Below are 13,671 nucleotides of genomic sequence, written 5' to 3' on the forward strand. Positions count from 1 at the left end.
GAAATGTTGGGGTGGGGGCTCGGTTTCCAAGGTCAGAAGGACAACAGGGCCTTAGATTCCTGGTCATTGCCATCGGACGGCTTCTCAAGGGTCGTTAATGCAGTCTGCCCTTGGTCCATTTGAGGGTCCCATAATCACTGTAACTTTGGTTTATGTTGTCAGCAGCCTCACACGCCCTCCCCAGGCAATGATGGAAACCTTGTTAGCTGTGGCAGTTCATGAATTCAATGGTAGGGTGGGCACCGTGTCCCTTGCCTTGCCCAACACACACCCCCTACACATTTCCTATGCTCCATCCCCTCACCTTCCTGCTGATAAAGCCTGTGCAGTTGCCCTCCCTGCTCTCAGCACTTTTGTTGGCATCCCCTGACTTTAGATTCTTTTCTGATCCTGTCTTTTCTTCCCCTGTAGTTTTTTCTTCTCTTTCCTTTTCTTCCCTTTACAAACCATCCCCTTCCAGCTCAGCCTCTAGGTCCCTCCCAAGAGACCAAACCCAAGGGGACCAGGAGGGTTCCCCAATGCGATGTCCCCAGGCCCATGCATGGGGTGGCATGTGGAGCAGCTGCCCATGTTGAGATCCTTCTGTCGTTTGTAGAAATCTGGCTGCTGTTATGATGTGAAGTAGTTAGTGCTTATCGGCTGCCATGCATGCGTGAGAATGGTGGCCTTGTTTGTTCTCCAGCATTTCTGGGTCTCGGGAGGTGGGCAGGCATGGATTTATTTCCAGGCATGGCTGAGCTTAACTGGCTCCCGGACTAGAGCTTCCCCCTGGGCCATTTAGATGTTCACATCCCAGTGACATTGAGGGCTTGACTTTAAGACTGGGTGCCACTCTGTTTTGCAGGAACGTACAATGTGTCCACCCCAGAAGCAACCAGCTCATCCCTGGAAAACTCATCCAGTGCTTATTCATTGCTCAACTGAGAATGGGCACATCCAACCCATGTGACCTCTTAGCAATAGTGGATATGCTCAGAAAAAGAGATCCTTTCAAAACTATGGGTAGAATGTTCCCTAAACAGGCTTTGGAAGCAGACGCGGAAAAGACTTTTTCATTCGGAAAGAGGCTTCTTTTGTAAAGACAGACTAAAAGTAATTTTTGTGTGTTCCTCCCACCCCTTGTGTAATACCAAATGTGTATAGTATTTAAGTGAAACTCAAGTCCCCCAAGGCCCAATTTTTCTGTCTATATTGTAAAATAGAATTTTGAAGAGACCATTTCACTTTTCACATGTTGGGCACAAAGATAAGCTTTGAATAAAATATTAGTATGTAAGGAAATACTTAAAGGAATTCTATTTAAAAAGGAAGAAAATGAAAGGAAGGAAGGAGAGAAGGAAAGAAAGGAAGGAAGGAAGGAAGGGGAAATGAAGAAATGAAGAAAAAAGGAAACTGAAAAAGAATAAAGAAAAACATTAACGACCACATGTTAAGAGTTCCATGTTAAAGATCCAATGTAACTACTCAGATACTGCAACACTGAGAGTAAGTGTGATGGCTCAAAAATGGAGCCTGAGAATAAGCCACAGGGAAAGAGTTTGGAATCTTCCTGGTATTTTCCTAGCCAAGAGAAAAAACAAAAGGCAGTGCAGTGAAGAAAATAGAAAGGAAATTACATCATCAGGATGTTTCAAAGGGATAATAATGTTTACAAGAAAGGCATGGAAGGAGTCATGATTCCCCAGATGATAGACACATACATATCTACCTTCATATGCTAAGATTTCAGCTGAGTGGAATAAATATGCAGAGGAGGTAAGATGACTATGCTTTTTCAGGTCTCCTTTAACTTGGTTTAACCTGGTCTGGTTAAATTTACCATAGTTTATCAGAAAAGCCCTGCTTTTAGTTTGTCCCACATTTTGAAAGCAAAGAATATATTTTTTTGATATCCATGAATTGCCAGATTTGATACATTGCACTGAAAACAGATCCCAACTCTCACATATTTAACAGCTTTAACCAGGTACTTCTCTGTGCATTACTATAGAATAGTTTCCATACTCTTACAATATATTATTTTTGTTGTTACTATTGTGACTGTGGATTTAATGGCCTTTGTATCTTGTATAGCTCATTATGTATTATTTTTTACAGTCTTTAAGTTTCCAGCCCAATATACATTAAGATTTTTGTATGCTCTAATTTGTCTTTTTTCCAACCACTTGGAAAGCTTCTGGAGCTGGCTTGTCTATGCTCCTAATGACACTTTAACTTGATAAACAGATGGTGGAACTTTCCCCAAGAAGTTGATTGTGAAGTGTGTGTGTGTGTGTGTGTGTGTGTGTATATTTCATAAAAAAGCCAAATAGTTATAAAAATTGCATCCACATTAAAGCTAAACTAGATGCAGTAGATATAGCTACTATATATTCAAAATCAAAATCTAATCCCAAGGGAAGAATATGGCAGCATAAAATGTGGGCTACTCAGTGAAATTAGGATCTGTGATCTTCACAAGGACTGAGCAAATCAATAGGCCCAGCCTTTAGGAAGGTGGGGTGAAAGAGATCAACCATTCATCCAGGTTCAAAAGAGTTCTATTTTAATTCTTAACTCTTTAAAATCCGCCTCCCCCCTTTTATTTTTAACTTTAAATTCTATTTCTGCTTCTCTTCATGGCGAGGGAGAGGAATGGGTGGAAGTGGGGGCAGATAGAAGTCCTAATCACGCTTAAAGTAAATGAATTCCTTATTTCTACACATTCACAAAATGACACAGACATTTAGACGGAGGTTTGCTTGAGAATTGTCACATCATTTTCCCAGCTGAATAGTGCATTATTTAAAGTCCCTAAAGGAAATGATTGTTAGGGTATGAATGTTAGCCAAGTGCACAGGGAATTACGAATGTCGGGTGGAGTTCAGGACCGAGAAGAAAAGGTCAGAGGTTGGATTGGGGATCAGTTGGATTGGAATTAGAGAAAGAATTGCTTTGATGCAGAGTTGGAGTTGGTTCCTGGGGTTCTATCAGGGAGAACTGAGTCAGGGTTACAGCACTATGTTAGCATGGCAATTTTGACAGGCACACTCAAGGGAAGTGCAGCACTTTAAGAGGAGGCTGTGGTTTTCAAGTTCTCATTTTCAAAAGACACTGAACTTCCCCCAACTTCAGAAGGAATGCGTGGGAATCATTGTTTGACGTTGTGAAGGGGAACCTCTGCAAGGAAAGAACCTTCAGCATAGTTCATAATGGCCCTCTGGCCACGTTCGTTAACTAAAGCACATTCCTTTATCCACACCACACACACACACACACACAAATGCAGACATGAGGGCACACACATGCTTCTGACCTTTCAAGCCACGGCACTGGATCTGAACTCCAGAACAGCTAAAAAACAAAAGAAAAAAATTGGATATTTGCTGGTTTTCTGCCCAACTGCAAGGTACTGTACATAGTTCAACCACTGCCCTTTCCCAAGAAAATTTTTAGCAGTAGAATTCAAAATCATAAAGAGGGCAACCCATTTATGAAATGGGTTATATGAAAGCAGGGGTGTCGATTAGCCTTGAGGTCACCAGTTCTTAATCAGCAAGGATTACAGGGCTGTTGATAGCAGATCTCTGAGGGACAAGACGAAGATTTGGCTCTAGATTAGTGCGAGTGGGATGTGTGCTCTGGTTCACTTGTAAAAGGCCCAGTGCTCCCCATGTTGCTGACATCTCTTGGTGCATATAGTTGGTTCCATGTGCCTAAATTGCCTCTGATTAAGGGATCTTCCATTAAGTCCATTTCTTGCAAAGAGACCTGTGCTAAGGCTTCAGAGGTAGTAAGGTTGGAACATTCACAACTGAGCAATTAAATAATGAGTCATGTATCTGCCATCCTCCTCCCTGTTTCTTATTGGTTATATCCTGGAAAGAAATAAATAAAGCTCCATGGGATTTTCAGGATGTAGATTACCAAGGGCAGAAATGAAACATTGTACAAAGTCATGGCCTTTTGTGGTTGGTGTAGACAAGGCCACAGAGGTCAGCACAGGAAGGTTTCAGAAAAACAAACAAACAAAAAAAGGACCTTACATGGAGATGAGAAAGATTATAGCAATCAGTTAAGTGCAGGTGGGAGGTGGGGGGGATTATTCTGAGGCAAGTTGAGCAGATGGTCACAATCATTTGAGAAGACAAAAGGAAATGCGTTGTAGAAATACCAGGTGGGTGGAATGCCTTTGATTTGTGGCATGTGATGGTGATGTCAAATGGGACCTCTGCATCCCAAAGAGAAAGCTTCATTATCCAGGCCAAGAGGACTCTGATTCCCCTTGTGTTCAAAACAAAGGGGAGGTTGACAGTGGCTATATGTCTTATGTATCTTTTTAAAAGGCAACAAGAAACAGCCTCTCATCATTTCAGAGGAGATGTTAGCTTTGAAATTAGATGATATAGTTTTTTGAAGTTATGACTTGGGATTTTCAATCATATGTTGATTGTATGTGAGCATATGGTTAAGTTTCCTTTTCATGCTTATCACAATAAACTGTGTAATGAGGTCTGTGAAGACTTCTTTCCATTAATTGTCTGCTCTTCTGCAATATTCTACTGCTGCTGTATCAGGCTTCCCCATGTCGGCCAGAATTTAATTCACTCTCCAAACAGTGGATGACCTCTTGCATCTTTCCAGGCATCAGAGGTCCCAGAGGCTGACAGCTGAGCTCAGCTGGCTGAGGGCTGATGCCTTTCCCTGCGCCATCAGCCCTTCCACTGAGTGTGCTGATCCAGCAGCTTACGGAGCGTTTACACATTGGTCCTCACGGTAAAGCTTTCAGAACCTAACTGCGTGAAACAAAATAAACAGATGTCTGTTCTGACATTTGCATGTGGCTTGGTTGGGATTTTCATTGACAGCTGAAAATAGAGCTCCACATAGTATGCAGCACATACTGTTGCTGCAACCTGGTCCCATATTTCCTGTATTAGTTTTCTATAGTTGTATAACATATTACCATGACTGCAGAGGCTTAAAACAACGTCTGTTTGTTATCTCAGTTTCTCTAGGTCAGAAGTCCAGCATGGCTTAGCTGAGTCCTCTGCTCAGGGTTCCTCTTTCAAGCTCACTGATTGTTGGCAGAATTCCTTTCCTTGTGGTCGCAGGACTGAGGCCTTCAGCTCTAGGAGCTTCCTGCAATTCCCTGCCTTATGGCCTTCTCTACACCATGGTAGTTTGCTTTTTCAAGGCCCACAGGATAGTATCCCTGGTGCTTTGAATCTCTCTGACTTCTTCCATCTCTGACCTCTAGTCTCTCTTTTAAAGTGGCCACCTGGTTAGCCCAGACCCACCTTGGATAATCTCCCTTGGGATTTACTCAAAGTCAGATAATTAGGGACCTTAAGTACATCTGCAAAATCCCTTCACCTCTACTGTCTAATGTAAGCTAATTCTGGGAGTGATATCCCATATTATATTCACAGATCCCACCTACACTCAGCAAAAGAGACTTTATAGATTGCATACATCAGGGTCCGGAATCTTGAGGTCATCTTAGAATTCTGCCTACATATTTCCCAGCTGCAACCAAGAATAAGATCTTTTAGTGTGTAGGGGTGTCAGCCTCACCAGCACCACAGTTTGGAATGGCCCTGGCATGTCTATATCATGTTAGTAGTAAGCAATCACATGCTACTAACCATGAAATTCTAGTACTTATCCACCAGCTCTATAGCCCTGGGGTGTCCTGGGTGTCTCTAAGGTTGGAGGGAAGGATTTTGTCATGTTAGGAAGTTTTCTGGTTGCTCTTAACAAAGCAGTCCTGGGGATTTTTCTCTAGAACAGAAGTTTTGGGGAGTTCTGTGAAACCACTAAATTTATACATCAGGTCTTTTTATGTATATGTCCATAGCTTTCTTCAAATTGTTTAAACAAACAAACAAAAGCAAGGTAAGGGGCCCACACAGCTCCACAGAACATGTATGGGGTGGGGTGTTAGCTGAGGAAATGTGACCCGTAAATATTTTTCTATTTGTCATGGTAACCACACACCGGTGGGACTCCCTGGCAGCACCAATAATACAGAACCTTGCTGCAAACATCACAGTATTAACTGTTTGCTGAGTTCACCAATATGAAAGAAGTCACCTTTCCCAAGAGAATGGCATCCAGCTGTGTGGAAATTCAGGGCAAGTACAATGCTGTCTGGGAAAGCTTGATTTGAAGGAGATGAAAAGAGGCATACCAACTCAGAAGCTGACACCCTTCCCCAGTCTGGTGTTGTTTGGTGGTAGGGGGTAAAGTGGCCCCTGGACCCTTGACATTAGGCCAAGGAGCAGAGCCCTCAGTGCACAGGTGACAGCCAGGCCTCTAAGCTTTTGTCCATCTAACCTCCCAGTCCTTAAAAATAAAGTCAAACGCCCTCATCCCGGTGCTGGTCACTTCTCATCCCTCACCCCTCTCACATGGAATGCTACCACCATAAGCTGGCATCTCATGCCCCAGACCGGGCACGTTTTCAGATTTCAATAGACCCATGGACATCTCATGGGGATACACCTCTGCCCTCTTATCCTTCTGTGGGTTACAGTGGCTTGTCTGCAGTTTTCTGCTCATTTTGACTGATTGTGTTCTCCGTAAGACAATGTATACATCATTTAGAAGGAATATGTTTATTTTTATATTTTGAAGACTTTTATTTCCCTGGCTTTATGTCATTTATACTTTATACATATAAACAGAAAGAAAAGCCTGCTTCCTATGAATTCCTTTATGTGGACGTGTGTGCAGCTTTCTTGGAACTCTTCTGAACACCTTCAGAGTAGCACAGCCCAATGGAGCTGTTATGTGAGCCTCACATGTAGGTTAAATACTCTAGCAGCCATATTCAAAAAAGTAAGCAGATGAAAATTAACTTAAATAATATATTTTATATAACCCAATATATCCAAAATATTATCATTTCAACATGAAATCACCATGAGCATTATTAATGAAATATCCTACATACTTTTTTGTACTGTCTTCAAAATACAGTGATTTTAAAATACCTTATTAAAGGTATTTACGAAGTGCAAATACTTTATGAAAACATAAAATATTCGAATGTATAAGAGTGTAAGTGATTAATACTTACAGTGCACCTCAGTTGTACTGTCTGCATTACAAGCACTCAATAGTCACATGTGGTTAGAGGCTACTGCACTGGACATTGCAGCTTTACAGTACAAATCAGAGACAAATGCTTTTTGTTCTTTACCTCTGCTGCCTTTGGTACACTGACAGCAGGGCAGGAAAATAAATTTAAAACAAGGCCTGTACCATATCATCTCTCTGGCCTAAGCAGAGGCTCTGTGTATATCTGGAGGGGACACAGAAGTCCAGAAGCCCCCAAGTAACTCTCTTCCATGTAACTCCTGCCCCTCCAGCTTGGCCTGAAAGCTACACCACTGGAAACCCCCACCAGAGACTGGGGATATTGGCCCCTGACTACCACAGCCTCACATCATCCCTGGGAGAGGAGCAGGTGCCGGGGGTCCCCGTCAGCCTTACTTTTAAGCTAAAAGAATAAGCTTGATGGCTCATTAGTGTGGTGTAGCAGAAAGAACACGGTTTCTGGAACAGAAAGACACCCATTCTCACTTACCTCAGCCCTTCGCTAAACATCTCAGGTCCTTGGTTTGCTCAGCTGAAAAATGGGGATCATTCTAATCACCTTGAAAGACTGGTTTCAGACTTGAATAACATATTTCATATGACAGGTTTTGTAAATGTCACATATTTGCAAATAAACGATGAGTTCCCATTAGACCAGTGGGTATCACTTTGAAAGACAGAGAGAGGCTGACCACGGGAGATATCTGGGGCACCTTAACTCTGGTGATCACAATGAGATTCTAGGAAGGATTCTAAGCCCTGGGCATCTAGAGGTTGTCAGGAGGGTACTGGACCAGGATGGACAGGGCACGATTTATTAGGTTCCCATGGGGAGGTGAGGTAGTACTAAAAAAAATTATCTGCTTTGAAGTTTACCCTCAAACTAATCTTGTATGTGATGCAGTGACTTTTCTTACAAGGCTCCTGAGCACCGGTGCAGGTTGGCAGACATTTAACAATGTTGCTCAAAGACATGCCTTCAACACTGACCTTCCATGCTTCTGAGACGAGTTCAGCCCCTCTTCATTGCCTCAGAATGCTGAGTCATTGGGCATGCATGATTCAGCACCTTAGCACAATCAGCCCAGGGAACATATGTAGGGCCCTGTTACCCAACCATGTAGGGAGGACCCTCAAAGGCCCAGACCCGTCCCACAGCCCCAGGCACCTTCAGAACTCCTCCTCCAAGAATGGGGCACCCTGGAGATCAGCTCCCACCTGGAACTACTTCAGGGCTCTTCAAGTCAGGCCTGGAGATTCCATGGTCCCAGAGGATGAAAGTTCAGGGAAGCCTTATAACCAGGAGTTAACAAATAATGAATGATTATGATTACCAAATCATTATGTAGATTTTTTTCCTTCTAGTATACTGTAGGGTAGCCAAAAGTTAATACCTGAAATTGCTGAAACATGCTGAACTAGTCTCAGCCCTATTTATACTTGTTATTGTAAGGTGACAACTCCATCTCCCCATATTTGAGTCCATAAAAACCCTGAATTTCTTGGACTCCAGAAGACAGATTTTGGAGCCAGTAGGCCCTCTGCTCTCCTGCTTTGCATCTAGCAATAAACTCTTTCTCTCTTCAAAACCTGGTGACATAGTTTTGAACATAGTTGGTGCCATAGCACATTGGGCAGAGAACCCCACTTTTGTTCCGTATCAGCCTCACGGTTGTGTCTGGTCTGAGTCATTGTCTCCCCAGCATCCAAGGGGCCCACATAACAGACTCTGAGGGGCCCTTCATCCAGGGGCTGCCAGGAGCACGATTCAAACACCAACCTGCCTCTCTGGAGGATCCACCAAAGTCCCCTCTTCTCTGTAGGTGCCAAGCACGAGGTCAAAAGAAGAGGCTAGAACTGGCCCCAGGACAGACCCGTCACGTGTCCAGCCCCTCTTTCCATCCCTGTCAGTGGTACTGAGGAGCAGGGCAGCAAGGAAACACCTGGTTACTTCCCAGGTACCAACCTCAGAAGTTTGGGGTTCTCCCTGCCCCCCAACTTTCCTCATATCCTGTACAGACAGATATCTGTGTTCATCCTCCAGAACATTCTAGAAGAGAAACAAACTTTGTAAGTCTTCTGCTTTTAGTGAACATGGAGGGGGCAGAGGAGGAAGGGAGGAAAGATGGGCACGGTCACCGGAGCCCACCCTGTGGCACTCACAGGCAATTTACCTCGAAACACCATTTTCACGTGCTGGGGGAGGAGGGACCTTGGTTATGGTGTTCTACAATTTAGATACAGTTATCCCACATATTTAAAAAATGACTCTTTACAGACATCCGTCTTTTCCCAGGAAACTGCGAACTTTGAGGTGGAGGAGTTGAAAGTCCCCAGTCATCACCACGTGTCCCTCGGCACAAACGGAACATGCAGTGTGTGCGTGAGCCCTTTCACACACCAGTGTCCTTACTCTTTAATACAGAGCCAAGTTACAAATGAAATGTGCTGGTGACTAAAGACGGAACAAAATAAACCCAGCAACCCAGAAAAAGTCTCCCCCGGCTCCCCCAGCGTGAGAAGCCACAGGAACTGCCTGAGAGTCATGGGAAGATTGCGGTGACTGCCCACTTCCGGCGTTAAACAACAAAATCCAAGAATGGCTTCAGGCTCTGCCTTTGTTGGAACCCATTTTGATTGGTACCATCCTCTCCTCCATCCTGCCAACTCACCCCGGTAGTGGTAGGAAGAGGGGTTTGATTTTAACTAACCAGAAAAATTGTACAACTGTTTACTGTTGATCTGGAGCTGAGAGCGTGCGCCCTGCCCGGAGGAGCTGTCTCCCGGCTGTCATAGCTGGGAGAGGCCGTAGCAGTGCTGACAGGAATCTCCAGCAGGGCTAACGAGTGACAGCTGGTCTCCAAGGCTGGGTGCCAACATCACATGCACAACCCACCCGCTTCTCCTGAGGCTTGAGCGCCACCTGGTGGACAGCTAGAGGAGGCGCCTCTTCCACGTCGATGATGCCCCTGGTGGGTCAAAGCACAGAGAAATAATTTGAGGCTCATGAACAGAGTAAATGGGATGATGGAAACTAGGAATGATAGAGTCACTCTCACTCCGCACCCAACACTTCTGCATAGCTTAATATGATCCTATACAAAGGATCATATTAAACTATACAGAAATCAGAAAGGAAAAGTAGGGCTATGTGGAGAGGGCAAGTCCCATTCACAGTTTCAGTATGGATGGTGGATTTGCAGGTAGGTGTACTTTTCTAAGATAAAGCAGTCAGAGCAGCTCCCTCCGTCTCCGTTCTTTTCCTCCCCTCACTAACTTAGTCTTATTTATGGAACCAAAGGCCAAGCTGAAAGTTGCCCAGAAATGACCTACTCCACCCATTCCAGAATGGGCTCTGGAAGGTAGCTGAAGGAAGGGAAATGGGTGCCTCCCATGTTTCACAGGCCCTTAACACATTTTTCCATCAATACAGCTTCAAAGGGATTAAAGTGGTCTCATTCCCTTTTCTAATTCATCAGTCAAAAACTTGCCAGGCTGGTTTTCATTTACAGCACATGTTGAGTCTGCAGCTGTCCCAGGGCTGTCCGACACCCCAGCCAGCAGAAGGGAAGTTTCTAGCCTGGCATCTGCGCACACACTGAAAAGGATGTCTCTGCCAGCCAAAGTGTGACCTGAGAAGACCCAGAAGATATAAACGGGGCTGCCTGCTGAGGGAGGGCTGGGCCTTGAGTGGAGGGACAAGCTGACCTGGCCTTGCACTATGAAGCAGACAACTTCTGACAGTGGGAGACTGTCACATGCCTTGGGACATTTCTCATCCTCCCTCAAAATAGCTATTGTCCTTTCTCCCTCATGTTTCAGATTCCTTTAATAAAGTACCAAATGTCAATGTATATCACTATTACAAGGAGTAAATAATGGAGTGGTATGTGGGAAAAATGCACCTATTGTAAACTATGGGTTGTTAATTAATGGTAATATTTTAATACTCTATCATCAACAGTAACAGATGTACCACACCAATGCTAAGGGCTAATAATAAGGAGGGCTAAGTGTTATGGAATGCTTTTTTTTTTTTTTTTTGATTAATGAAAATGTTCTAAAGTTGATTGTGGTGATAAATGCGCAACTATGTGATGATACTGTGAGCCATTCATTGTATACTTTGTGTGGATTGCATGGTGTGTGAATATATCTCAATAAACCTGCTAATCATCATCATCACCATCCAAAAAAAAAAATCTCTGAGAGAGATAAGGCTTAATAGCAAATACCTCTTGGAGAGGTACACAGCCACTTAAATTAGCCCTCAAGTGAAAATATCTGTTAATTATGTAACTATGTTAACCAATATTTACTGAGCTCTTAACATATGCCTGGTGCTGTCCTAAGATCTTGTGCTTTTACCTTAATTTAAGCCTAACAGCAACTCCAGCTTAGTTACTCTTTTGCTCTTCATTTTACAGATAAAGAAACTGAAGCACAGAAAGGTTAATAACTTACTCAGGGTCACACAACTCAAACCCAGTGGAGCCAGATTTTGATTGCAGAGTGCCTGAACTAGAACATGCACACTTAACCACCTCACTATTTTGTTTCTCAATGCAGCCTGATGTCAGTTGCTTTATTAAAAATAGGCTTCCACTTATTTCTATAATAGCAAAGCTAAGCCTACTTATAATTATGCCTAAGAGTCACCTGCAGACAACCTCTCTTGTTGCTCAGATGTGGTCTCTCTCTTTCTCTCTCTAAGCCAAACTCTGCAAATAAACTCTCTAACCTCCCCACTATTTGGGTCATGACTCCCAGGGGTGTAAATCTCCCTGGCAATGTGGGACATGACTCCCAGGAATGAGGCTGGCCCTGGCATCATGAGATTGAGAATGCCTTCTTGACCAAAGTAGAGAAAAGAAATAAAACAAAATAAAATTTCAGTGGCTGAGAGATTTCAGGTAGAGTTGAGAGGTCCTTTTGAAGGTTACTCTTGTGCAAGCTTAAGTCAGATATTGCAAATTGCCACAGTATGCCAAGCCCCAACCAATAGTATTCCTGAAAACCCTAAAGAATACCCTGAACTCTATGTAAAACTCTATAAAAATTTTACTTATTCAATTTATTTGTTCAGAAATTAAAAGCTTCCAGATTGTTCCTATGCCAGATAAGACCTGAAACCCAGAGATACCTGTCTCTCCAAGAATATCAACAAGTTTAATTCCTCTACCCCATAAGGTTGTCATCATTATTCATCATTGAAGAAGCTAGAATAGTCATTGTCCAGATGTCCCTGAAGATGGAGAGAATGATCAAATGAGAAGGAGTTATAATTGAGAAGTTAGGATTTAACAAATGTTATGACTACTGAATCATTATATAGATATTTCTTTTTAGTTTCTAGTATATTAGAATAGCCAGAAAGAAATACTTGAAACTGCTGAACAGTAACCCAGTAGCCTTGATCTTTGATAATGATTGTATTACTATATAGCATTCATCCTGTGACTGTGTGATTGTAAAAACCTTTTGATTGACACTGTATAGTTAGATGAATAATAAAATAAAGACATGCAAAGAAAAAAAAAGGCTTCCATAGAGGAGAGAGTTCTGATTGCCCAAAATGAGAGCTAGAGAACAAAGGTGACCATAACACTCACTTTATAATTTTACCCAGGGACAGCCCAGAACATAATAACCAGCATTCTGGGCAACTTCAGAATCTCCCCACTTCCGTTTTTTAAGTCTCTGATGGGCCATCAAAGGATTGCCACTGTGTTGCCTTATAGAAGATAGATCTTAAATCAGCCAACTCATTGTCTTCCTCAAGGGAACAGCTTGACTGTAAATATCATTTTAAATTTAATTTTCATGCAAATGAGCTTCCTATAGTTTCCAAGAGCCAGTGATGATATTTTTATTCCTATCTCAGATTTATCAAGCATTCTTAGAATGTTGGATTGTCATTTGGAAATAGGAGGATATGATATCAGAGATGAAGTGTGATTCTCAAGCTGTGTTTAAACACATCAATCAAGTCAAGAATTGAGAACTTTGACCTAATAAATTTGGCCAAGTTGTGATTTCCCGTGTGATATGCAGACTGAATCAACAGGGGATTTGCTACTTGACTTATTTGGATTCTTTGCTTCATTTTGCCTGGGTAGATACTTTGGGGTGTTCTTTAGCCTTCATTGACAGGTTATGAGTGTGGGTTCTGGAGCCAGTGCTTTCCAAATCATAGGCTCACAAGTTCTTAGCTTTGTGATCTTAGTCAAAGTAATTTCTTATAATTCAATGTCCTTGATGTAAAAGGGGATAATAATGGCAGCAGCTTCACAGGCTTTTGTGAAGAGGTAATCATAAGGCACACAGAATAGTATCTGGTGCATGTCAATCATTATTATTTTATGTCATACTGTGTGTGTGTGTGCGTGCGCACGTGTATAGAATAAAGAACAAAGAACCCAGATTTAGATGCAATTTCTCTGAACTCGGAATGAAAAGACATGTGTTTTAGTTTGCTAATGCTGCCAGAATGCAAAACAGCAGAAATGGATTGGCTTTTATAAAAGGGGGTTTATTTGGTTACACAGTTACAGTCTTAAGACCATGAAGTGTCCAAGGTAACGCATC

General features: G+C 42.7%; 1 protein-coding gene across 6 annotated transcripts in view; it reads left to right on the forward strand.

Moving 5' to 3' along the window:
* The window catches only part of ADGRF5 (adhesion G protein-coupled receptor F5), a 96,193-nt gene extending 91,677 nt beyond the window's left edge, over window positions 1-4,516 (forward strand). For 5 of the 6 annotated variants that reach the window (XM_037842619.1, XM_037842618.1, XM_037842620.1 and 2 more), the window contains one exon: window positions 845-4,516. In XM_037842619.1, coding sequence (XP_037698547.1) covers window positions 845-924 — 80 coding nt within the window. In that variant the 3' untranslated portion in view covers window positions 925-4,516. Of the gene's footprint in view, window positions 1-162; window positions 231-844 lie in introns of all 6 variants that reach the window. The other variant, XM_037842621.1, reaches the window with a different exon arrangement.
* The last annotated feature ends 9,155 nt before the right edge of the window (window positions 4,517-13,671 follow it).

The sequence above is a fragment of the Choloepus didactylus genome, chromosome 7 (genome assembly GCF_015220235.1).
Source record: "Choloepus didactylus isolate mChoDid1 chromosome 7, mChoDid1.pri, whole genome shotgun sequence".
In the NCBI taxonomy this organism is placed as follows: Eukaryota; Metazoa; Chordata; class Mammalia; order Pilosa; family Megalonychidae; genus Choloepus; species Choloepus didactylus.